The following is a 26,370-nucleotide window of genomic DNA, read 5'->3' as shown; positions in this document are numbered from 1 at the left end:
GTCCCCAATTCACAGATCCTCCTCCCACACCACTGAGAATTTTGCCCCTTTTCGCTTTTATCTCTCATTTCTATATCTTTCAGTGTTTGGTGTTTTATAGTGTACATACATATGCTCATTTGGGAAGTTTATTTCTTTTTATTATGCTGGTTTATGACCATAATAAATGTTAATTATTATTGTTCTCAAGTGAGATTTCCAAAACACGACTGTCCCTTTACAATCATTATGTCAGGGTTCCAAGTAATACATCCCATTCAATAAGAACTCAGAGGCAGACAAATTCGTCAAAGAACATTTTATTGGGACATATCAAATTGGCATATTCCTGATGAAAAACCCGCTCTATGTTCCCACCGGTTTTACACTCAATTAAAAGTAAAACTTTCACTCCCCCCCCCAATACTCCAGTCATATGGTCCAATCAGCATTCAGTCCAGTTGCTAGGTGACCCCAGTCTCTACTGTTCGAACACCTGCACCAACGTCCTTGATTCTCAGGGGAAATAATTTTATTTAGGCTACTACACCCTCCAGCTACCTCTGCACCCTCCCTCCCTGGCCCCTTCGCTCCAAGCTGTGTCAGCCCTGAAGCAGTGAGAAGAAAATCCCCCTAGAGGAAAACTAACAAAAGAAAATGGCCACAGTTCAGCCAGCTTCAAGGGTGACACATTATATGAGTTGTCTCTAGTTTGTTCGTTTTTTAAATTTATTTATTAAGATTGTATGCTTGTACAGGATCCCCAATAGCAGACCCAGGCCCACCAATGAAAAAGGTTGCCAACCTGCCGGTTATAGAAACTACTAATCTTTCTAGGATAGAGGCAGAGTTCACTTGCCATAATAATACATTTTGACATATTATGACACAGTATCGTATGGTATAATTTGTTTTGACAATACTTGTGTTTTCCTCCCTTGGCAATTTATATCATAACAAAGCATTAGAATAGAGAAGCTTGTTCCTTTTGCAATTCAGGGTCAGATATAGAATTGTGGGGAGGCCTTCTAACTCGCACATTGTCTTTATGAAATTACTCTGTTTGCTGTATATAATCTGCACACTAAAATTTCTGAAAATGATTCATTGTCTCATTTTTAAAGAAAAGTTCTGCAGCCTTTAGTGACTTCTAAACTGCCTGCAGAATAACTTTTTAAAATGACCAGGCACAAAACGATCAATAGCTAAGGCCCCCCCCAGGATGCACTGGCTGAATTTATGAAGCCAGTTATTTTCAAATTCCTTAGTACATTATAACGATACATTCCCTTTAAACAGAACTATCCCAGGTCAGCAGTTAAAGTTAATATTATGGATTAAAATATATCCTATGATGTTTCTTGATAATAGAAATTAAATTGTATTATGGCCTCTGTCTTTAAAACATTTTTATTTTTAATTTGTTTCCTTCATATTTTTCTCATTCAAATAATTCACTTTGTGTTTGTAAAACTAGCTGAACTAAAAAGCAGGTGACCAAGTCGTCATTTGTTTTACTGTGTTAAACCTTCACTTGATTTGTTAAATGACAGTTGAACTAATCAAAGTTGTAGTGGCTTGCTGATGACCTGCAGACAGAAAGAGTCTTTACAGTGTTGTTGTGACTAGGATAGATTACAATGGCAAGACAGATTTAGGATGCAAATTTTGCACATTGACCAGTAGTATCCCAACACATTAACATATAAACAACAGGAAAGATGCTGCAAGATGTTTGAGCAAACAAGAGCAGTGAAATGAGTCACTCAAGTTCCATTGAGGGATTTATCTAAAGTTTTGGTTACTTCTCCCATTGTTTTGTGATGATAGTAAAATTAAATGCAAGTGCCTAGTATATTTAATCTCTTGCATGAAACTGGGAAGACAGTTGTGTTTTTTTTTAAACTACCCCTTATCTACTGATTGAATGATTTCATTTAATATTGTATTGGTCCTCAGACAATACCAATTTGGCAGAACAAACCCTATGGTTCATCTCGCAGTTTTGTGAGAAGAATTGGAACGAGTCTTCCTTTAAAACCATGTCCCAGAGCTTCCTTCCAGGTAAAGTTGTGTATTTGTGATTGTGTGTCAATCATCCAGGTCATGGTTGTCCCAAAGGTGTCCCCCCACCCCCAAAAGGCTACTGGACTTTCTTGGTGTTTTATTTGAAAAAGTTTTGCTTCTCATCCAAAAAGTTTTCCCAATGCTTTCAAAGAAAACACCAAAAAAGTCCAGTTTTGGGGAGGGGGTGGCACTTTTGGGATGGTTAAAACCAAAGGTTTTAAATTGATAAAAGGTTGTTTAATATTTACTAATATGTTTGCAATTTTTTTGGAAGTCCTAACTCTGTTTATCATGTAGCTTTCAGATTCTATAGAAAGCCATTAGAAAAAATGTGGCTATTTGCCCAAAAGCACTCTTTATTGACTATAGAACAATTTTTGGTATTTGATGTAACAATATTTGCATAAGGTAATTTATAACTTAGTTTTACATACATTCTGGAGAACCTGCTCCCTGATTAATACAAGTAGGATTGCAATACTGTAATAATAGGATACTGTCTTCAGTATCAAGTGTATCACTGTATTTTTTGGAGTATAAGACACACCTTTTTCCCTCAAAAAAGAAGCACTCTATAAGCTCCCTAGTGCCCTTTTTTGACAAAAAATGGGCCTGTTTTCACGTAAAATGGGCCGGTTTTTTTGCTCATCTACCACCACCACCACCCCAACACTCTACAAGTCTCCTAAGGGTTATTCGTGCTTTTTTTTTTTAAGGGCCTGTTTTTGGGAGGTTTTGCAGAGTGCAAAAACTTTTTTTCCCCATTTGCCTCTTCAAAGCCTTGGTGCGTCTTATACTCCGTTGTGTTTTTTCCTCCAAAAAATACGGTAAGTCCTAATAAACATCATATAGGAAATCTTAAAGGGTTACTTTGATGCTAGAATGTAAATTATACAAAACCAGAAGGCACCCCACCCATCCCAACATTCTAAGCAAAATGATCCATTAGTAATCATAACCAAGGCTTTAATATTGGTCTATATTTTGTAGGTGAAAACCTGCTATCTGTCACCTCTTAGATGGCATCAAATGACCTTCCAAATTAAGTGCTGTTTTCAAACCTGGGATCTTCTAAAATTTCAGTACTCTCCTATTTCATGAGATCACAGGGTTGAGAAAGCAGAGATTGTGTGAGATTTAACAATTTGAATAGATGTCATGTGACCATTAAAACATTTCATGGGAGTAGAGGACAGTGCCTTAAAAGGTTGCCAACATCTGCTTGTGAGGACAGGTAGAACATCACTGTTCTCATTCTGTTGTGGTTCCAGGATTCATTTATGTACACAATACTTGCATAAGAGTTGCTTCTCCAGCTGGAATGAAGCTTTCCAAAAAAATAATTGTCTTACCTCTTTCTTATCATTTGCATCGCTGTAGGCTTCAGAGGCAATGGGTCACCATGGGGTAGCTTTTCTAGCTTCTTGAAAAACACACATGCTGGGGAAGTTTTGATGTGTATTGCATAAACACCTCATGCGTAGATTGAATGCTTTGGGCTCATGTCTGCTGATTTCAGGATTGTTTCCAATCTCAAAAGAACCGAGTGAATCTTTTCAGCATGTTTTTGCAAAGTAGCTGCTTTCTGTAAATGACCTTCATTTATTCGCCCTCCTACAGAAATTGCCCACTTGTGGTTTTCTCTAAAAGCAAAGCTGCTGTGCCATCCTGCTGACAGAAACAGCTGAAACAGGAGGGCTAGTGTGTTCTCCGGGGAAATTTAGGAGTGTGGTAAAAGAACACGGAATTTATTATAGTCACAAAGACAAATAAAGCAAGCAATGCAAGTCCCCCCCTTCCCCACTCCTCAAGAGCCAGTCACAATATGGGCATTCTCAATCAACATCTGCCAACGTTTGTGATTACCTAAAACAGTGATGGCTAACTTTTTCTTAAGGGGTGCCAAAACTGTGTATGCATGCGCTATTGCACATATGCGTGTGCCCATACACCAGCGCATGTGCAAGCAACTTACCCACCCACTATGCATGTGCAAGTGACACTCTGCGTGTGTGTGTGGGGGGGGAATTTTCACCCTCCCAAGGCTCCAGAGGCTTTTCTAAAGCCTGGGGAGGGCGAAAACGGCCCGTTTTCCGACCTCCAGTTTGCGTGTTGGGCCATTTTTCACCTCCAGAGGCTTCAGGGAAGCCTCCTGAAGCCTCCGGAGAGCGAAAAACAGCCCAACACGCAAACCGGAAGTCCATTCCCAAACTTCCGGTTTGGATGTTGGGTTGTTTTTTGCCCTCCAGAGGGAAAAAAATGGCCGAAAATGAAGGCCGAAATCAGCTGGCCAGCGCTGGAACTGGCAGGGCAATGCCTTGTGTGCCCTAAGAAATAGCTCTGCATGCCACCTGTGGCACGCCTGCCATAGGTTTGCCATCACGGACCTAGAAAAAGCAGGCAATGAGTAATAGTTGAGCTGCTTCAGCCTTATATTGCCTTATTACCTGGGTGTGCAAATGGGATGAGCCCAGTGGTGGGATTCAGCCAGTTTGCACCTGGTTGTTAACTTTCTGAGCAGTTTGGTGAACTGGTTGTTGGAAGAAATCATTAGGACAGAGAACCGGTCTTTAAATTATTTCAATCTCACCACTGAGTGTGCCCTCTATGGATGTTTTCAGCTACAACTGCTATGAGGTAGCCAGCATGGCCAGTGTCAGGGATCACAAGATCCCTTAGTTGAGGGGTCCCCAACGCTCGGTTCGTGGACCGGCACTGGGCTGCAGCATGCCAGCAACCAGTCCATACAAACAAGTGAATCCCCATCCATGGGATGCAGGAAGCATGCAAAACCACACCCTCTCCGGTCCATGGAAAAACCTCTCACCACAGAACATGTCCCTGATGCCCAAAACTTTGGGGGCTGCTGCCCTAGCTTACACTAGCTACGAAAGGCATGACCAGCTGGAATCCAGAAAAAGACAGCGTCTGATAGAGGGATGAGGATGTGCTTGTTTCAGATTATGCTGCTTTTCTAGTTTCACCAGATGTTGGTTTTCGGTACCCTTTTTTTAATTGGGCAGATGTAATTTCTAGAATTCTAATCCAACCTGGACCCCAAGGTGAAGCAGGAAACTATAGATATAAAAACGGCTCTATGTGTGTATATGTTCCAGCATAACTCTAGAACGCCTCGAGCAGTTTCAACTTACTCTCTGGTGAAAAATACTGTGGGGGTAAGACACCCCTGACACCCCTCATGGTATGCGTTCTGTTAAGATACAGCCTGTTGTGCCTTAAAATGGCTTCTACTGTACTGCTTTAAAATGGCTTCTACTGTGCAGTGCAGTGGAATTGCCATGGTAACGGCTTCACAGTTGGAAAGTCCAACATTAGAAATTATGTTTGGTCCAGACATTTCCCCCCTATAAATAAAAGGCTGGCCAACACCGGATTATCGGCTAGTTATTTATAAAGTTAAGACCTTCCATAGAACAGTGTTTAAAAATTGGTGCTGAGCTTAGCTAATGAGCTTGGTGTTTTCTCTCTTCTAGCCACTACCAGACATTTCTGATTTCTATTTCAATGACACCCCCCCTGTTCCCACTCTGGCAGATGTTGCCTGGATTGCCTCCGACGATGAAGAAACATATGCCAGAGTCAGGTAGGGTTCCTTCTCCTTTTTCTACTCTTTTGACTTCTAAAGTAGAAAATCTGCAGGATGGGAATCGTCATTCCCAAGAAAATTAAGATGGGGGGGGGGGGGGGGCGTCAGTTTATGTTTCTTCCTGATGCTGTCGTCTTGCCCTAGACTCAAATTGTGTGTTTATCATTGTTGTTGGATATCGGTCACTTTCTGAGGTTAAGTGTTGGTTCTGCGTGGCTTTGGCTGGCAGCATATGAATGATCCCGTGGGAGAATCTTCAACAAATGTATCTTTTCCCAGGATCACCCAGCAGCTGCAGGAGCCAGGAAAAGACATTGCTTTAAGGCAGGGGTCTCCAACCGTGGCAACTTTTAAGACTTGTGGACTTCAACTCCCAGAGTTCCTCAGCGAGCTTTGAAGTCCGCGAGTCTTTAAAGTTGCCAAGGTTGGAGACCCCCGCTTTAAGGCATTCCCAGCAGGTGCTTTGTTGTGCCTCTAAAGCAGAGATGGCAAACATTTAGGGCTCGGCATATCAAATGCTCCCAAGGCCCAGCGCTCTGTGCCACATACCGCTTACTTTCAGGCGATGTTCTCTTTCCGTTGACAGGCGTTTGTTCTCAAAGCAGCTTTGGAGAGCCCTCTTCGGTAGCCCCTGCAACCTCTGAAAACTGTGCAAAAGCACACCCTGTGCTCATGCCACTTCCAGAGAGTCCAGAGGCTATAGAAAGAGCACACCCTTATTCTCAGGTAGTCTCTGCAGCTTCATACAAGTACAGGGTGTGCTTTCAAGAATAGCTGTTGGGAGTTGCATAATGCTATTGTGTCACCCGTCTCATAGTGTGTCACCTTTTGGTACACGTGTCATAGGTTTGTCATCATTGATTTAGAGTCTCTGTGTTGTGGCCTGCCAGCAGAGCTGGCAGCAGATTTAGACAGTGAGGAGGTTGGGGAGGAACATGGGCCAATCTTGCAGTCTGGGGAAGGCTCTGATGAGGGCTCTGTGTTGGAGGCAGAGAGGGGGCCAGAGCCGTATGCCAGTTATCAGCTACCTTCAGAGTCAGACATCAGTGAGGCAGACGAACAACTGGAGCTTGTCCCCAGTGTGCGCATGTGCAGAGATGCCAGACAAAGGGAACAGCTAAAGAACAAGGGTCGACTTTGGAGTAAGGCCACAGGTGGATGATGAATGGCCCCTCCCAAAGGAAATAAAAGAGGAGCGAAAGGGGAGTGGAGTTTGCAGAAGACAATTAGTTTGCTTAATTGGTTCGTGATTCTCTGAGACTCCTTGCCAAGTTTTGCAGATATTGGCCTGCCAGCTCTCTACGCCAGATAAGGTCTGTGACTGTAAATCCTCCCTTGAAAGACTTTGCTGGATGTGAATGAGCAGAATTCACAGTAAATTAATAAAAGGGTTTTTTGTTGGGATCAAGAGTCTGCTTCACGCTCTTGGGAAGCATCAGTCACAACACTCTGTGAAGCAAAGGCTCTTTGCATTGCACAGCCCTTCAATTCAGGATAGCTGTTGCTTGTTGATCAGGGTCAGTTTCACTGAAATGTTGGGTTCTTGACTTCCAGGACAGACACACGTCCACTCAAGCACAGATGGAAACCAACTCCGTTCTTTGTTATTCAGCGGAATGCTTCGGTCCCAAATCTGAGGAAACAAGAAGAAAAATTGTTGGCTCTGCGGAAACCATGTTTACCTGCCTTGAGTCGAACCACAGAACTCCAGGAAGAATTGAGTCACCTGCGGAGTCAGATTGCTAAAATTGTTTCTGGAGATTCAGGTAAATGCCCAGCATCTCATGATTGGAAGCATCATACTAAGAAATGAAACCTAGCCGGAATATCAACACTTCACAGATAATCCTTGATTTACAACCATTCGTTTGAATGAATGGTTGAAGTTGCAACAAAATGGGATTTAATATCCACTCCTTGCACTTAACGAGCATTGCAGCATCAACCACAATCACGTTATTGAAATTCAGGCCTTTGGCAACCTGCATGTTATTTACAACAGATGTAACATCCTGGGATCATGTACTGAGCATCTGCGATGTTTCTGTGTTCAACAAGAAACCATATCCTCTTGTAACTTAAGAGCCAATTTACTGTCTGCCACTAATTTAGAGGTTGAACTCAGTGGGATCAGCCTTTCATAATTTGTAAACTACTGCGGTATATTTTAAAGTTTACGCTCTTTTACAGTCTCTCTCCTCTTTGGAGAGTCTGTGGTCTGGGCCTGGAATAATTGCAGCAGCCTTGTCATTTAAACACTTATCTGATGGCTGCTGGTGATGAGAGGCCCCATGCAGGCACGTGAGAGCAGAAGTGATGCTGTGTTCCTCTCTTGCTAGTCTGTTTAGTGTCTGTGCCAGAGATGTCAAACTCGATTTCATTGAGGGCTGCGTCAGGGTTGTGTTTGACCTTGCTGGGGGGGGGGGGGTAGTGGGCATGGCCAAAGTGGGCCTGGCCAGCTTGACATCCTGCAACCCTCTGCCAGCAAAAACAGAGCCCAGGAGGGTCACATGTGGCCCTCATGAGTTCTGTTTTCACTGGCAGAGGCACTGCAGACTGGTCCTTCGCTGTTTGCAGGGCAGTCCTGCGGGCCAGATCTAAGCATGTTGCGGGCCAGTTTCGACCTGCGGGCCTTGAGTTTGGCACCCCTGGTCTGTGCCAACTTATCTGCCTCGGAGGCCAACATCCATACCAGAACTATTAAACCCTGTTAGCTAGTCATGTTACTGCCCTTTTAAACTTGAGCTTAGCTTACAACTTGTTTACGCCCTTGAAAGCAGAAAAGTTGGAAGACTGGGGAAACTAGTATGTTTAATGCAGCTGTAATACAGTTACTACAAATAGCCTGTCATGGTTAAAGCCAAAGTGTCTGTGGAACCTTCTGAAAAGAACACAGAGATGGTCTTTTTAGAATTTGCTCCTGTCTCCCATGTGGCCTGAAAAATGTGGCCCTTCTAGGCTGAAAGGCAGATTTTTCTGCTGGTTTCTTTTTTTCATTCTTATATAGAGGCTATTAAAACAACATATGAGAAGAAGCTGTTTCTGGCATGCAAAGCAGGCAGTCCTAGTTCTTACTGGAAAAAAGACTCTTTGGGTGGTGTTTTGTGTCTCTGCCTATCTGGCACTGATAACTGGATCCTGAGAGGGGAACTGTAGATTCTGGATTATTGTTTTCTCAACCTTAACCAGAGGTAGAATTCAGCAGGTTCTGACCAGTTCTGGAGAGCAGGTAGCATAAATTTTGAGTAGTTTGGAGAACCGGTAAATACCACCTCTGGCTGGCCCCGCCCCCATCTATTCTATGCCTCCTGAGTCCCAGCTGATCGGGAGGGAAGGGGGATTTTACAGTATCCTTCCCCTGCCATGCCCACAAAGCCACACCACACCCATCAAGCCATGTCCACAGAACCAGTTGTAAAAAAATTTGAATCCCACCACTGACCTCAATAACTTTAAGACCTATGAACTTTAACTCCCATAATTCCATATTTGACTCTGTAAACCACTAAGATAGGGCTATAAAGCACTGCGAAGCATTATATAAGTCTAAGTGCTATTGCTATTTCCCTCTTCCTTTCCTTGGCCCTGGTAATGCAGTGATTAGAATTCAGTATTGCAGGCTGACTCAGTTCAATTCTCAGCAGCTCAAGGTTGACTCAGCCTCCCATCGTTCTGAGATTGGTAAAATGAGGAGCCAGATTGTTTTTTGTTTGTTTGTTTGTTGGGGGGGGGGGGATGCTGACTTTGTAAACCGCCTAGAGAGGTCTGTAAAGCACTGTGAAGTTGTATATAAGTCTTAAGTGTACTATTGCTATTGCAAGAACGAAACTCTTGATATGGCAGCCAGTTCATGTCTCCTTATCTTATTCTTTTTTTCAGCTTCCTCTTCATTAACGCCAGAATTGTTATCTCCAGGAAGTTCAAACGTGTCTTCTCCCTTGCCCTGCTTTGGACCCTCATTCCAGTCTACAACTTCCTTTGTCATTAGTGATATCACAGAAGAAGAGGCTGACTTAGAAAGTCCAGAACTTCCATCTGTTTCCATGCTTTGTTCTACAACTTCTGAATGTTACAAAGCCGACCCGAAGGATTCGGATGACGACGATGACACCGTGTCTCTCTCAAAGGCCAGTAGTTTTGCGGATATGATGGGCATTCTGAAAGACATTCATCGAATGAAACAGAACAAAGACTCGTAAGTCCTTTTCTTTTGAATTGGTACCCAGTATTAGGGAGGCATCTATTAATCCCAACAGTGAATTGCATGCGAATCACTGTGTTTTGATTTCCAAAACCGTAGCTAATCCAGATCATAGCATGGCTGCATTCACACAACACTTGAACCTGGCTCTCAGATTAATCCACAAATGCATCACATAGTAAGTTAACCAAATGGAGTTGCACCAGTAGAGCTGAAATTAGATGAGCGTAGTACAGATAGTCCTTGATTTACGACCACGATTGAGCCCAAACTTATGTTGCTAAGCGGGAAATTTGTAAAGTGAGTTTTGCCGCTTTACCACTTTTTTTGCCATATTTGTTAAGTGAATCGCTGCAATTAGTAACATGGGTGTTAAGTGAATGTGGCTTCCCCATTGACTTTGCTTCCCAGGTCACAAAAGGGAAGCACATGACTCTGGGACACTGCAACCATCATAAATATGAGTAGCTGCCAAGCATCCGAATGTTGATCAGATGACCACAGGGATGCCGCAAAAGTCCTAAGTGTGCAAAACGTCAGTGCTGTTGTAACTTTGAACGGTCACTAAATGACCTGTCGTAAGTCGAGGACTACCTCTATGTACCATACCAGTTGCTCAGCTTCACTTTGGCTTGGCATAGTGATACGTAGGCACCAAATTAGTAACTGGCTGTTAATTTTTCCCTTTCATACAACCTTGATTGCAACCTTACGTTATGCATGATCTAAGTCAGTGACGGCGAACCTTTTCGGTACCAGATGCCCAAACCGTAATGTGCATGCGTGTGCGCCAGAGCATCAGAAACTCAAAAGACCAGCTGGCCGGCGTTCACATGCCTGTTTTTTGGCCCATTTTGGCCATTTTCAGGCCGTTTTCTGGTGCTCCAGCACCTACGAAGACCAGCTGGCCGGCGTGCATATGCGTGGCAGAAACCAGAACAGCTGGTGATGGTGTGCGTGCCCAAAGAGAGGGCTCTGCCTGCCATAGGTTCCCCATCCCAGATCTAAGTGAAGATCAAATTATTTAACGACCAGTTGATGAATACAGAGCACTTAACGAAGGAGTGTGGATGTGTCTCCTGTTGATGATGATATTAGGAAGGAGAGGAGGACCGACCACATTAAAGGGAACGTTTGGTTGACTATCATAAGCTCTTGGGTTTAAAATGAGTTCCCTTTAATCTAATCCTGGTATAGTCCCTGATTTACAATTGGTCAGTTAGCATCATTTGAAGTTATGATACCCTCTTTTCGCGAGAATAAGACCTCCCCAGATAATAAGCCCAATCGGGCTTTTGAGCTAAAAATAAGCCCTCCCCTGAAAATATTGCAACAGAGCAACAGCCATGAGGTGACCACACCCCCTCCTGCACCTCAAAAATAATAAGACCTCCCCGAAAATAAGGCCAAGCACTAATTTGGGGGGGTCAAAAGAAAATAAGACCCTGTCTTATTTTCGGGGAAAGCATGGTACGTTCCCAAAAGTTACTTACAAGCCGGTTCCAAAGTTCTGATGCGCATGGTCACATGCACTCCAGGGGCTTGGCAACTGTCCTGCATTTACAGCATCTCACGATCATGTAACCAATTTTTTCAACATTTTTGCTGAAAACGGGCTCCATTATAGTTGTAAGTCAAGGACTATGTATGGAGCAAAAGAAAACTGAAGGAAGAGTTGGAGTTCTTTAAAAGATGCTTTTCCATAATATTAGAGCTTAACATCAATTGTATTTTAAATCCTCCTGGCACCTTTTAATATGCTCATCCATTGGGATTCTTGCTCTTACCTCAAGTTAATTAAACCAGTAAACAGAATTACCTCATTATCAGGGGAAAACTGCATGAACACTAGAGCCTGGAACAGGTGTGAGAAAACACATTATAAATAAGTGAGCTCACATTTAAATATGTTTAATTCCAAAGCCCCATGCCAGTCTTTTAGTAATAACATTGATTTCCTGGGAATTGAAGTCTTCAAGTAACCTGAACAACATGGTTGCTTATTGCATAGAGTTTTCATCGTATTGTTTTGGGTTTTAGAGCAGTGCATCTTTTGTGGCCAATGACCATAAATATTCCATTTTGGAAGGACTTGGCTAATCACTCTACGCCATTAGCACCCTAAGATGTCTTGCTCTGAGTACCACCACTCCCCAGGAACCCCTTGGCACACTCATGTTCCACTCCATGGTGGGTCTGATTGTTGGAAGCAAAGGAAGTAGCAAGAGGCAAGCTTCACCTGGGATGATATGGGAAGAGGATAAGCCTCTGCTAGACAATGAAAGAAAGACTGTCGCAGTCAAGGAAGTTGAGAAGGGAAAGCTAATAGCAATAGCAATTAGACTTATATACGGCTTCATAGTGCGTTAGAGCCCTCTCTAAGCTGTTTACACAACCTCTTGCTCCCAACAATCCAGGTCCTCATTTAACCCACCTTGGGAGGATGGAAGGCTGAGTCAACCTTGAGCCTGGTGAGATTTGAACTGCCAAATTGCAGGCAGGTAGCGGAAGTAGCCTGCAGTACTGCACTCTAACCACTGCGCCACCATGGCTCATAATGAGAACAAGCCAAAGGAAATTTAAAAAAAAAAAATCTAAGCCAGTGTTGTCTGCCTTGGCAACTTTAAGACCTGTGGACTTCCAGAATTCCCCAGACAGCCATGGAGAATTCTGGGATTTGAAGTCTTAAAATTGGCAAGATTGAGAAACACCGATCTAAGCCCTTTATAATACAATCTTTGTTGATCACATTATCTTTGCTATGATCTTGGGAGGTGGGAAATAAACCACTTGGGTAATAAAATTGATGAAAAGGCTGCCATCTTATTTTAGAACGTTGATAAATATTTTAGAACGTTGGTAAATAATTCAGGAGAAATTGCAGCTTATGAAAATCTTTCCATACTCTTATGTAACATCCTTCATCTGGTATCTTCCTTTTAGGAACAGAAGTTTACTGAAAGAAGAGGATCCTGCGATTCTTATAGCAGAAGTTTTAAGAAGGAAATTTGCTTTGAAAGATGAAGATGTAAATATGAAAAAGAACTGACAGTTATGTTCATTTCTTATATTAGTATGCTTCTTAAGGTTTTTCTCTACAGTGGCTGCCTTCCTTGAACATTAAATATCCTTTAGGGGTTAGGCTTCCTGTGTGCTTGTGTGCAAAAGGAACACACTAAGTGAGAGAAACTGACATTTTGCTGGGGTTTTTCCACACAGGCAAACGATTTTTTTTTTTTTAAAGGTAAAACTTTTCCACATTCTGAACTGAAGCAGTGAATGCGGATTCTTTTAAGGTTGGAATTGCCAGTGGCCAACAGTGATGCTTTTCATTTAAAAAAGAAATTCATTTTATAGTCTTGCTGCAGATCCTGTAGCCCCTGAATACTTAAAACTGTTTTGAATCCCAAGATTTTGTTTTGTAAATGTAGATTTCTGAAAAGTTCTTACTTTCTGCAGCCTCTCTCCACAACCAGCATTCTTTGAACAACTGACGTATAGTTGCCTAAAGATGGAATCAAGCATTCTAATCTAAGTATTGAACTTAAAATCTGGTTGCTGATGACATACTGTACACTAAAGCTGTGCAACAGTAACAGATTTGAACGTAGATGTGAGTCCAGCTGTTAACACTTCCTTAAATCAGAGTTGGAGTTGCTGGCACCTGTGAGAAGCACACCTGTGTGCACTCCAAAGTATCTTTGAATTGAGGCTGCTACCGTCTTGTAATTCAGCTCTGTAAAGCTAAAATCCCTCTTTTTCATTTGTTGAGACAGAACACAACAACCTGCCTGCCTCACTCTTTACTTTAAGCTGGGGGGGGGGGGGGAGGAGCAGGTTAAATTAACACACAAGTGGAAGAATAGCACATAGTCAAGTTTCCAGTGGGAGGACAGCAAAATAACCTGTGAATTTGATCAGATACTTTAGTACTGGTGGGGATGGTCAGCCCAATCCCATCTGTTGTGCTAGCATTGGAGAATAAAACCCTATTATGAGGATCAGCTTTGCAATGTTTTGGTCCAGGCAGAGCATATTTTTTCCCCACATAGGGTTGTGGCACAGCTGCTTTAATGATATTTGCAGTTCATCTTCATTTGCATCTGCAAACATCTCTCTCTAGTGAAGCATCTGTGACCCAAGAACCCTCAAAGCTGCCCCTCCATTTCCCTCCCCCCAAGAATTTGCAAAATAACTCCTTGGACTCTGAGTGTAGCATCAGGCCATGGCATTTTTTAAAAGCAAGGGGAAGGTCTTTTTCTAGGGCTTGTCTGCATGTTTAAAAATATTACCACTAATAAATATTCTTTCAGAACCTCCTGGCAATTTGTAGAAGGGCAAAAGTGTGGAAAAGTTTTTTGCAGTATATTTTAAAAGCCTTTTGAGCACTGGCTGGTCCTTTGTCAGCAGCAATTGTAGCATGATAGTTTGTGATGCTGCCACTGTTATCTAGGAGAACCACGATGGTTTAAATCACTAACTTCAACCCTCAGGGAATTTATAACACTCTCTTTCCCATGGCTCACAAAACAGGTTTCTACTTTTTACCCATTCTTTTCTCGCTGTTGATATTAATATTCTATTGAGTTATTTTAAAGATACTGTAAAGCCAGATGTAGACAACCTGGTACTTTCCAGTCATTTTAGGCTACCATTCCCAATAGCACTTGCCACTAGCCTGAGGGGCATTCAAATCCAAAGCCTCTGGACAGCATCAGGTTCTCATTGTGGCAGAACAACTGTGAGTCCTGCTCATACTCATTGAGGGGAGTTCTTTGTAAACTTACAAACTGGTGTTCTAGTCTTAAAACATCGCCTAAAGGGGCACGAGAGAAGTAGACCCATGTTGCTGGATCTTGCTGAAATTGCAGGGGGTCAGGTTCACTAGCTGTGCAGCTTGGCAGGTCTGTTTTTTTTTTTTTAAGACACTTCCCACCCCCGCCCTCCATTTTAAAGCAGCAAGGACTGGTCAGCGATACCAACTTTTAAGCAGTGCTGTGGCTGATGGCTCTAGCTTCAGCCCTTCTTAGCCGACCTTTAAGCTACCTGAATGAAAGCTAGTCGAATCTCATCTCGTGGAACAATTCTAGAGCAGCCGGACGTCTTTCTAGATAGAACACCAGGATTAAGATTGCATTCCTCGGTTTCTTTTATTAGCTCACACACACCGAAGAAAGCATGTTGAACAAAACAGGTTTAGGTATGCGACACACAGCCACAGGCAATATACAAAAAGGGCCCTTTAAGCCAGGTTTGTTTTGTAAGGAGGCACCAAGCTATCACACAGCAATTACGATGTTAGTGTTTAATGACTCTATTGCCTTCTGAATCCTCTGTGAATAGCAAGTCGTAACATGACTTTTCACTACGTTCTGTCAGAGGAGGAAGGCTGTGCCTGCCCAGAGACCCAGGGGGGCTTCTGTCTCCAGCCCAACCCTCCCTAAAGCAGCTCTTCTCATTGAAGGAGCTTCCTACAGGGGTCCTTTTGCCCCACCAGGGCTCCTTTGACAAGGACGGCTTGCTTCCTTCTCCTCCAAGGCGGTGCAAAATCACTCTGTAGCCCTCAGAGTCCTGGGTGAACAGCCGCTGAGTTGAGGCTGGGGCGCTGTTCTCACAGCTAGTGGCATCCATATTCCTTCTACAGAATCCAGTTAGGTTGAAATCCAAATATGTTGCTTCCGGTAGGTTTCCTTCCAGTTCAGGATCCATATTTTCAGAGTCGTCCACAAATGTAGGGCCGGCCCAAGATGAAGGGGGTCTGCGCCGTTTCCCCCCATCCATTCTTTGGTTCAGAATTATTTTAAAACTTGGGCATCTCTGAGAAAACAAAGTGGGGCTCTCTTCTTTTTGCCAGCCATCATTTTTCTCTCTCAGAGGGGACCCCGCAGCCAACTGCTGCCGAGGGGGCCCCTTTTCTTCCAAGTGCTGAATGAGATCTGTAGTTAGAAAAGCCCCCCTTTCTGTTACGGCATCTTCCTCCCGAGCAACAAGAGGGGTGCTGGTGTGGATCTGGGCTCGAGCGGGGAGAGGACTGCAAAAGAAAAGACTGGAAACGTCTGTTGCCTTTGCAGGCTGTCTTTGGCAGTCCTGCAGGCTTGATGGTTGAAGGACAGGAGCCGTGGTCCTACGCCATTCAGAGTCTTTTAGATTGACAACGTTGTTGGATGCGGAGGTCGTTAACTGCTTGCTTGGGTCTGTGGTCTTGTCCCCTGCCAAAAACAATGGAATCAGACTCAGCCAGAGGCCAAATACACAGCCTTTATATAGCCTAGCAGTCTAGGGAAATAGCAGGTACAGCTCTTTGACTTCAAGAGCCAGATACATGACTGGAGGGGGGAAATGCTGTCCATCCCAAAATCCTATTCTGGATCCTATGCTCCCATCCTTAAGAGTCTACCTGAATCTTAAGAGATCGGATGTTCTCCCTGCTAGATAAAGGAGCTGCCCTTAGAGCAGTCGCCCTGTTTGATTTACGATGGTCCTCGCTATCTAAACAGGGGTCTCCAACCTTGGCAACTTTTAAGACTTGTGGACTTCAACTCCCAGAAACTGGCTGAGGAATTCTGGGACTTGAAGTCCACAAGTCTTAAAAATTGCCAAGGTTGGAGAGTCCTGATCTAAAACCTGTCCAGGAAGATCATTTAATTCAGGAAAAAAGTGTGCCTTAGCCTCTGTGTTTAAAAGAAAAAGTTTTTTGGGGTGGGGGGAGTGTTTGTTGTTGCAAAAACCTGACTGGCTAACCAGTGAAACAAATAATAATACAAATAACTGGTCTTGCTGTAACTAGTGCTCTGCCTGAACGATCAACATGTCTTTCTTACTAGGTCTCAATTATTCCCTCTCTTGCTCTTCTGTGGCATTGAAAGAAGCAACCAAACCAAGAACTGCTATCTAAAGAAAAAAAAAAGACTTGGGGGGAAAAAAAAAACCCTTCAAATGTTGCTGCTTTGCTCCATTACCTCCTCCTCCTCCCCGCCCTCCCAGTTTTTGAAGTTGTGAAGAAGAAATAGTGGAACAGGAGTCGTTAACACATCCTCCACACCTTTTAGCAGTATTAACGCAGCGGAGAGACAAAAGTTTTTGGGATGACATTTGTGTGTTTTGTATGTCTTTGCAGTGAAGAGTGCAATGGAATAGCAAATAATAAATCCTCTTATACAGAGCTTGGCAAATGTATGTGCATGTTATTTGAACTTACTACTTAACTTACTACTTACTATCTAGCCTTGAAAATGTGCAATGACTGTAGCAACCAAAATATTGGGTGAAAAAGCTGACCACTAGATGGCAGTAAAAGGTTTACATGTAGTCGTCTTTTTTGCTGCCATCTAGTGGTGGGGCTTTTTGCAACCCTGATGTGGTAGTTGAAGAGCTTTCATTTTCACAGTGGTTATATCCAAGAAAGTTCATAAGCCTCCCCACCTCTCTCCACTTTTCAAAAGCAGACTGCGGCATTCCTCTAGTAGTGTGGAGATGGAGGAGTGGTAAGGTTGGGTGGGTGAAGGCCTGCAATGCAGTTTCTCACTTTGTTTAGGGCCATAGGAAACCATTAAGGTAAAAGTAAAGGTTCCCCTTGCACATATATGCTAGTCATTCCTGACTCTAGGGGGGCGGTGCTCATCTCCATTTCAAAGCCGAAGATCCAGACGTCTCCGTGGTCACGTGGCCGGCATGACTAAATGCCGAAGGTACACAGAACGCTGTTACCTTCCCACCAAAGGTGGTCCCTATTTTTCTACTTGCATTTTTACATGCTTTCACACTGCTAGGTTGGCAGAAGCTGGGACAAGTAATGGGTGCTCACTCTGTAGTGTAGGGATTCGAACTGCCTACCTTTCTGATCGACAAGCTCAACATCTTAGCCACTGAGCCACCGCATCCCTCAGGAAACTATTACATGGTAGTAAATAGATATGGTTGAAATTTTCAGGAATTAAGGATGAGAATGTAATTTCCTGCCAAAGACACTGGCAGGGAAACTGTTTCAAATGTCACTTTTAAACTCCAAAACGTTGCCCCAAGTCCCACTGGAAATGTAGCCAATAGTATCAACAAAGCTACAACCTGCATCCTCATCTACCTGGTACTTGGAGAACAGACCAAGAACCCTTCGTGCCAGTTCATCCTCCATAAAACTGGCAGCTTTCCTAGGTTAAGGTACTGCAGAGGCATTTCTGGCAGGGTCGATGACAATTCGCCAACTTGTTGCAGCCAACGTGCCATAGGACAACTCGCCACAGGACAAGAGTTACATTAATATCAAAGAGATGGAATAGAATCATTAAAGGATGCAAAAGAAAGGACAGAAGAAAAGATGAATGACAAAAAAATATTTATTTTAAAATTATTGAATTGTTAAATCGTCCCATGGCGAGTTGGCTGCAGCGAGTTTGCTATGGCAAGTTGTCCTATTCAGCTTCTGTCAAGGGAGTCCTTTTCCTTCTTCTATAAATGCCATCCCCATTCCCTCCAGGAATGGGCACCTAACTCAAACTACCAGAGCAATCCTCATACCTTTTGGGCTGTTAATAAGTCAACTATCAGGAATAACAAAAGATAAGAAAGGAAATCTGTCTATGTTAGGGTATATGACTGAGTTTTACAATGTAGTTAAGATTATATGACTAACATAATTATAATAGTAAGAGCTTTGGCATAAAAGTAAAAGAAGGAGGCTGAGAATTGTGACAAGTAGAAAGTCATGATTTTAACTTTTCTGTGGCCATTGTGTATTTCGGTGGGGGTGGGGGGGATGCAAAGGATTTTCCAACTCCAACTCGAGGCAACTGGAGAAACAAACCCTCCACACGGAACACTTTCCCCCTCCCTCTCTCTTTCTCCCTTCCCTTCCTCCAATTGGCTGGTGGTGAACTGTTACCTGAGCCCAAAAGCCCGGGGTGAACAGTATTTCGCCAAATGGCCGCCAACGAAGGGTCTGGGACTGAAGAGGCTGGGTCCCATTGGCCAGCGTGAATATCTGGGTGCTTAACAACGGAGGAAAATGGTAGAGGTGAATGGCTGGGGGCGGAACCCTGGGAGCAAAAAAGGGGCAGCAAAGGGTGCGAGGAGTACAGTCCTAGACCCCAAGGGAGAGGCCCCAAATAATAAGACACACACCCACACATCCCTTGCATTAATGGGGAGATTGAACCTGGGTGGGTGGGAGTACTACATATCCCAGAGACCTATCACTCCCATTTCTGCCTCATCTTAGCAGGAATCCAGAAGTTGCCTGCTGCAAATTAGGGCATTTGTGACAATGTAGGAGCAGCATGTAAAGAAATAGAATTTCTACCAGCTTAAATAGCATCTACTAAATCCTATTTAGTACAAATTATAATGGAGAGTTTACATTGTGCTAAGCCACTGTTCACTGTAACCGTAGTGGCCTTGTGCCAGAATCTGACAGAGTAGATGATGGCTTAGCACATCCTGTAACTTCACAATGAAAAGAGAGGCTGGCCATGTTCTCCCAGTCCTCTTTGGGATTATCGGTGTGTAGCCCTCATTACATTTGTACCCAAGCATAAACTTAGATGAGAAATATTTATTTCAGTTAAGCCTAAAGTATCATTCTTCCAAAGCCTAACTCTGAACAATTTCATATTTTGAAAAGAGCTGCGGTGGCGCAGTGGTTAGAGTGCAGTACTGCAGGCTACTTCTACTGATTGCTGGCTGCCAGCAGTTTGGCAGTTGGAATCCCACCAGGCTCAAGGTTGACTCAGCCTTCCATCTTTCTGAGGTCGGTAAAAAGAGGACCCAGATTGTTGGGGGCAAGAGGCTGACTCTGTAAACCGCTTAGAGAGCGCTGTAAAGCACTGTGACGAGGTATGAAAGTCTAAGTGCAATTGCTATTTCTCCCTTCCTTTCCTTGGCCCTGGTGGTGCAGTGGTTAGAATGCAGTATTGCAGGCTGACTCTGCTCACTGCCAGGAGTTTGATTCTGACCGGCTTAAAGTTGACTCAGCCTTCCATGCTTCCGAGGTGGGTAAAATGAGGACCCAGATTGTTTGCCCGGGGGGGGGGGGGGGAATCTGTAAATTGCTTAAGAAAGGGCTGTAAAGATCAATGAAGTGGTATATAAGTCTAAGTGCTATGGCTATTGCTATATGTGTACAGTCTCCTTCCCCCACCCCCCAACAACATTAAGCAAATGGTGGATTTTTTTACTGGAGGATTACAGAGGGAGAAATCTGTGTTTGGGGATCCCACATTTTACCCAACATGGCTACAAACCTACAAGCTGCACTTACACAACATGGTACACTTGATTTGTCTATTGTGGCTTGAACAAAGAACATGAGCCATTTGGTCTGTTGATGTTATAGTACAGTGTGAATAATGAGCCAAACTGGTCATTATTTCTGTGAAGACAATTCTCTTCCCATGTCACAAGTACCTTGCAATTGTCCCACTTGGGGAGGGGGGGACACACAGATTGTACCTGCTTTCTGAGCAGTGAAGAAAGTAGAAATAGTGGTTTGTTTAGTGCGTGGACGAGGAAATCCAATTACTGCCGCAGGACGGGAGTCCTGGCCCAGGAGAGTGAAGACTGGCTTAGCGGCAACATCCTAGAAGGAACAAAAGACAGAATTAAGAGAAACTATCCTCATGCATTTCTTTTAGCTTATTACATATACTAGTTAATCCCAAACCCTAAATCAGGGGTCCCTAAATTTGGCCACTTTAAGGCTTGAGAACTTCAACTCCTAGAATTCTGGGAATTAAAGTCCACAAGTCTTAAAGTGGCCAAGTTTCAAGACCTCTACCCTAAATGAATAATGATTTACTTACTGTATTTTTCGGAGTATAAGATGCACTGGAGTATAAGACGCACCAAGATTTTGAAGAGGCAAAATTTAACAAAAGGTTTTTGCACTCCGCAGGCCTCCCAAAAGCGGCCCATTTTTTGTGAAAACGGGCCCGTTTTTTGTCAGAAAGAAAGGGCATGCATAGCCTTTAAGAGGCTTATAGAGTGCTCCTGGGGGCTGAGAGGGGCAAAATCGAGCAAAAAACAGCCCGTTTTTCGCTCATTTTTGCCCTTCCCAGCCATCAGGAGCACTCTATAAGCCTCTTAAAGGCTATGCTTGGCCATTTTGGTGAAGAGGGCGGGGTTTCGGGAAGCCAAAAATGCTGTATTCAGAGTAGAAGATGCACCCAGATTTTCAGCCTCTTTTTTGAGGAGAAAATGTGTCTTATACTACGAAAAATACAGTACATAAAACCAATTTGCAACCAGAAACTGCAACAAATAGTCATAGTTAAAGGGTGTCAAATGTGCCGCGTCACGTTGCCTTATCACGTTTTCCCCCTTTTGCACAGCTGGGGTAGGCGTGGCCTGTGCGTGACGCATTCGGCCCACAGGCCGCCCGTTTGACACCCCTGTCGTTGTGTGGTTTCCTCTATTGACAGAAAACCTTCCTGGCAATCTTATCTTCTTTTTGAAAAACGGCCATCACAATATGACTAACTTGCATTTGCACAACATGATAAGCCAAAGGAACCTTCCTCCCACCATGTTTTTGCAAATGTGTGACCAGTCATTAAAATAACTTGAGGTTTTTTCCACTACATGTAATCCTCGGGTGAGGATCGTAATGGAGCCTGCTCACCACGATGATGGTCATATGATGGCCGTAAAGCAAAGTCAGTCACATGACTGGTCTAATTTCACCACCTTGTTTTTGCAGCATTTGTTAAACAAACCACCACGGTTGTTAAGCAAACTAGTGGTTTGCTATGAGCATGGCTTTGCCAGTTTTCAGCAAAACTGCGATAATTCGTAGTCACATGACCATGGAATGCTGCCAAGAGCTATAAGTGCAGCCCAGCCAATGAATACTTGAAGTGGAGTCATGTGACCACAGCCTCTCTCTCTCTCTCTCCCCCCCCCCAAGACACACACCATCATAACTTCAAATCTGGGTCATAAGCAGTGGTGGGTTTCAAAAATTTTTAGAACCTCTTCTGTAGGTGTGGCCTGCTTTGTGGGAGTGGCTTGCTGGCCATGTGACTGGGTGGGAGTAGCTTGCTGGCCATGTGATCGGGTGGGAGTGGCTTGTGGACTTCAACTCCCAGAATTCCTCCTCCAGTCATGTTGACTCAGGAACTCTGGCATTGCAGTGTGCAAGTCTTAAAGCTGTCAGGTTACAAGACCCTTGCACCCCTAACTCTTTAGAAAAAAAAAAAACCAGGAGTGTTCAAACTTGACAGCTTTAAGACTTGTGGACTTCAACTTCCAGAATTCCTCCTCTCGCTCTTCATCTTGATGATGTGTGGATGGGCGGGGGGAGGGAGCTGGAACCGGTTCTAAACGGCACTGTAGATTTGTGGAACCTCCTATAGAAGAGGTTAGAACTGGCAGGAACCCACCCCTGGTCGTAAGAATCCCCCAGGTAGGCCCATCATAATTCCAAATGGTTGCTAAGCAACCCATCATAAGTCGAGGGACTACCTGTATGGCACCATATACTATTGTTATAGGTGACTTTAACACATCTTTCCAGAGGTTCTAAAAGGTCATTCTCAAAAAAAAATCATCAAACTAAGGTAAGATTAACAATATTTCTGATCTAGAGCGACTTATGAACTTCCTAGGCCAATGATGGCGAACCTTTTTGGTACAGAATCCACAAGTCGTCTTAATGCCCAAAAGGGAGCAAGTGCGCACAGGGAAAAGGGAGCACTTCGCGCGCACAGACTTGCTGCCATAACGAGGAAAAGGAGCTACCCAGAGGGCATGCGCAGGCTGGGAAATGAATTTCCGGTTTTGGGCGGACGCATACGCGCTGGCCAACAAATCTTCCAGTTACTGTCGTGCACGCATGCGCACCGATCAGCTGACAGGTACGCATGCTCATGCCAAAAAATGGGAGACTAGTTCTTCTGGTTTCTGACCCTGCTGCACGCAGAAAGGCCAGCTGTTTGCCACGTGTGTGTGCGTGCGCGCCAGAAACCCAGAAAAAGAACGGGCAATGCCGCATGTGCCAGGAGACATAACTCCGTGTGCCATTTCAGCCACACCTGCCATAGGTTCCCCATCACAGTCCTAGGTGCTTGCCAAGCTGTTCATCTCCTCAGACTTTCTGTTTGATACAATATTTCAGGGTAGGTACTGATTAAGCTTGTACGTCCCTAAATCATGATTAGCTTAACCATCATCGACAAAATCACATTGGTCTGGCTTCCGATTTATGCTAAATATAAATCACTATATGCAAACTCCAAGCAGGCAAATTCGCTCATTATATTAAACCCAAAACGAGTAAGCCATGATGGCTTAGCTTGTTGTATGAACCAGGCCCCAAAGAGCTCCACTGTCTGAAGGCCTGGAAAGATGACAAGTTTCAAATTACCTGCCCAATGAAATCTCTCGGGTTATTTTGCTATTCAGCTTTAACACTGAATGAAATAAACTAACTTAGTATGTTAGAGCCAGTTTGGTCTCACGTAGAAATGGCTAACCTTTTCGGCAGAGTGCCGAAAGTGCACGTACGCACATGCACGCCCATAATGCAATGCACACCCAAACCCGTGTGTGCTCCCCTCCCAGCGCATACGTCTCCTTCATGTGCCCCCCCCGCACATGCGCAGCAGAGACCGGAAAACCAGCTGGCTGGTGGGAGGCGTGTACACATGCGCGGCGGAGCCAAGCTGGGGCGAAGGCTTGCATGCCCACAGAGGGCTCTGAGTGCCACCTGTTGTTGTCACATAACTCCTTGTGTAGGTGTGCCGGTCACCCATGGCCCAGTGCATAACAGGGCATGCGCAGCCATGCTGAACCACAGGAGAAAACAAACTCCTAAAGAACATAACATCCTGATAGTACTCCATAACATCCTGATATCCTGATAGTGCATAACATAACATCCTGATAGTTCACTCTAGACGTGCCTTACCCAATGACGCCCAGGAATTGACCATATATAGACAGAACTTCCCTGAGCAGTAGATTAGCAATTGTAGTTTTACAGGCTGTCTTTAATCACATGCTATTGCTCCTCCTGCCTTTGTCCTATCTCAATAAAAGGGGCTACCAGACTCCATTCTGGGTCGCTCCATCCCGAGAAAGATCATGTCCGTGTCTTTTCTCCACATTGGCCTCATGGACGAACCACGGGTACATCGCATTTGGTAGCAGAGGATGGTTACTTCGCAACCTGTGACACACGTGCCATAGGTTCGCCATCATGGGCCTAGTGGTTAAACCACCAGGCCAAAAACCAGGAGGCTGTGAGTTCTAGTTCTGCCTTAGGCATAAAAGCCAGCTGGGTGATTTGGGGCCAATCACCCAGAGATTGAGAACCTTCTAGTCCTGCCTTAGAGATGAAAGCAGGCCAGTTGCCTTTGGCACGAGTCCAATGCACCTCACAGAGTTATTATGGGGAAAACAGGAAGAGGGAGAAATATTGTCTCTATTCACCACCTTGAATTATTTATAAAAAATAATAAAGATGGGATATTAAATAAATTACCATCACCTTGCGTCTTTTGAGTGCTGAAGGATCCAGCCACACATCACAGGAGTCCTGCTGTTTCCTAATAGCGCTTCTGCCTTTCCTCTTCATTTTCTGCCTTCGGGACTACATGAAACCGTATCCTTTCGCCTGAGAACAAAGAGAAGACGCAAATCAGGGAACTCCTCAAAACGTATCAACGCTTGGAAGGACGTTGTGAACAAAAACCAGCGTGCAAAATGGAAGGATCCCAAGTGACTAACGCTTGTAATGCAGAACTGCCCAAGAATGCTAAACCAATTTGTAATTGCAACTTCCTCGTAAGCCTTTGAGTGCACCCGGATTAAGGTTCCCTTTCCACAACTTGGTTACCAAATCACATGGCCACCAAATTAACTCACCCGTTTCCACATATACCCAATCATAAAGTAATCAAGACTGACTGCAATGTCACACACACCAATTAAAAATCGTAAAACTGAAGGTGAGCCAGTTTCTCAACCTTGACAACTTTAAGGGGTGTGGACTCCAATTCCTAGAATTCCCCAGCCAGCCATACTCCAATTGTAATTTCTTCTTAAAATAGGATAGAAAGGCTCATGGCAAGAAACTCCAGGCATCCAAACAACTAAAAGGTCAAGGCTGTGTGTTAATTCTGTTTCCCACTTATTTCACAAAGTGGGCTGATTTATTTATCCCCCTCATTTATGCCACGTTGTCTTTAGTTTTTGAAACATTTTACAGACTAAACCTTTTTTTAAAAAATGGCATCAATGTATACACAATTTATTGAGCTGGTATAGGTTCTCCTGCTTGAGCAGGCAGCTGGATTAGAAGATCTCCAAAGTCCCTTCCAGCTCTGTTCTATTCTAAAGACTCCCTTGTGTTCAGCTCCATTCCAAACAACAATACTGACATGGTCAGTACTAGTTTTCCTGGCAGCAATATAGCACGTCCCACCTTCTTCATTTTTCAACTCCCAAAATACTGCACAGCCCCGGAATCTCCTGTTGGTCTCCTACCCAAACATTAACCAGGCCCAACAATGCTCAACTTTGGACAGCAGCCCCAAGGAAGCCTGCTTGGACATGTTTATTACACATTCACCCCACATCAGGAAAGGAGAGGCAGGCTGCACAAGTCCCAAACTTCTCCCGGAATTGCCCTCCTAAGGTGCTATGGATGCGCCTCCCCATCCAAAGGGACCTGCATGGTTGGGTGGGGAACCTTCTCAAAACAGAAGTCTGTAGAGATTCTCAGTCATCCAGGTCATGGTTGTCCCAAAGGTGCTTTTTTCAGGACTTTCTTGTTTTTTTCTTTTGAAGATGTTTCGCTTCTCATCCAAGAAGCTTCTTCAGTTCTGACAGCTCCCCACTATCCTGTCAGAGCCCGAAGAAGCTTCTTGGATGAGAAGTGAAACGTCTTCAAAAGAAAAAACAAGGAAGTCCAGTTGTTTCATGAAAAAAGCACCTTTGACCATGACCTGGATGACTGAGAATCTCTACAGACTTTGAGCTATACAATTTGGGATGAACACCCTTGGAATGGTGTGGGAGTAGGAACGGATTTCCAGAGGGGAAAAATTGCAGACTACAGGAACCAGTAGCACCACTCAGGTGACCCTGAGGACACAGATAAGCCTCCAAGGGCTTCAAGGACCCTCTAAAAGGATGCAAATGACCAGCTATCTACAAGGAATATAAATCCTCCTATTCCCCACTGTCCTTTCAGAGCTGAAGAAGCTTCTTGGATGAGAAGCGAAACGTCTTCAAAGGGAAAAAAAAACAAGAAAAGTCCAGTTGCCTCCTGAAAAAAAGCACCTTTGGGACTTCTCAAGGCAGCAAATCTCAATTCCACGGGGTCGGCACACACCCAGTGACCCATGCAAAGGCGCTTCACTTTCATGCGTACTCCTAGGAGTAATTCCCTTGCAACCCTTATTAGGAGCCCTCTGCGGGAAACGAAGGGCTTGCGGGCATAGCTGCCTCTTACCAGCCTCCTCTTCCTCCAGGCGCGGCCGAAACAGGCGCCAAGCTCTCCAGTTCCTGGAATTCTACGAAG

General features: G+C 44.1%; 2 protein-coding genes across 3 annotated transcripts in view; one reads left to right on the top strand and one right to left on the bottom strand.

Moving 5' to 3' along the window:
* The window catches only part of MTFR1L (mitochondrial fission regulator 1 like), a 20,358-nt gene extending 5,372 nt beyond the window's left edge, over positions 1-14,986 (top strand). Inside the window, exons 4-9 of one of the 2 annotated variants that reach the window (XM_087728196.1) lie at positions 1,939-2,043; positions 5,541-5,650; positions 7,208-7,419; positions 9,533-9,848; positions 12,798-12,882; positions 13,314-14,986. In XM_087728196.1, the coding sequence (XP_087584322.1) occupies positions 1,939-2,043; positions 5,541-5,650; positions 7,208-7,419; positions 9,533-9,848; positions 12,798-12,882; positions 13,314-13,340 (855 nt within the window). In that variant the 3' untranslated portion in view covers positions 13,341-14,986. Of the gene's footprint in view, positions 1-1,938; positions 2,044-5,540; positions 5,651-7,207; positions 7,420-9,532; positions 9,849-12,797 lie in introns of both variants that reach the window. The other variant, XM_087728197.1, reaches the window with a different exon arrangement.
* On the bottom strand, positions 14,986-26,370 carry AUNIP (aurora kinase A and ninein interacting protein). Its single transcript, XM_014054541.2, has 4 exons — positions 26,302-26,370; positions 24,334-24,459; positions 20,298-20,424; positions 14,986-16,063 (listed from the first exon to the last, which is right to left on the bottom strand). The coding sequence occupies exons 2-4, from the start codon at positions 24,418-24,420 to the stop codon at positions 15,153-15,155; spliced, it is 1,125 nt and encodes a 374-aa protein (XP_013910016.2). The 5' UTR covers positions 24,421-24,459; positions 26,302-26,370; the 3' UTR covers positions 14,986-15,152.

Source organism: Thamnophis sirtalis, unplaced genomic scaffold (assembly GCF_051295495.1).
Source record: "Thamnophis sirtalis isolate CommonGarterSnake01/CBP01778 unplaced genomic scaffold, rThaSir2_p1.2 scaffold_13, whole genome shotgun sequence".
Classification (NCBI taxonomy): domain Eukaryota; kingdom Metazoa; phylum Chordata; class Lepidosauria; order Squamata; family Natricidae; genus Thamnophis; species Thamnophis sirtalis.
Note: the sequence above shows the minus strand (reverse complement) of the source record. Positions and strands in the feature narration are given on the sequence as shown.

What these genes read in the sequence shown, in the direction of transcription:
- AUNIP (XM_014054541.2), bottom strand. Translation starts at nt 24,420, where the DNA reads ATGAAGAGGAAAGGCAGAAGCGCTATTAGGAAACAGCAGGACTCCTGT. An exon ending in CAGCACTCAAAAGACGCAAG is followed by an intron (nt 20,425 to 24,333) that starts GTGATGGTAATT and finishes TGTTCCTTCTAG; the next exon opens with GATGTTGCCGCTAAGCCAGT. An exon ending in CTTCACTGCTCAGAAAGCAG is followed by an intron (nt 16,064 to 20,297) that starts GTACAATCTGTG and finishes TGTTTTTGGCAG; the next exon opens with GGGACAAGACCACAGACCCA.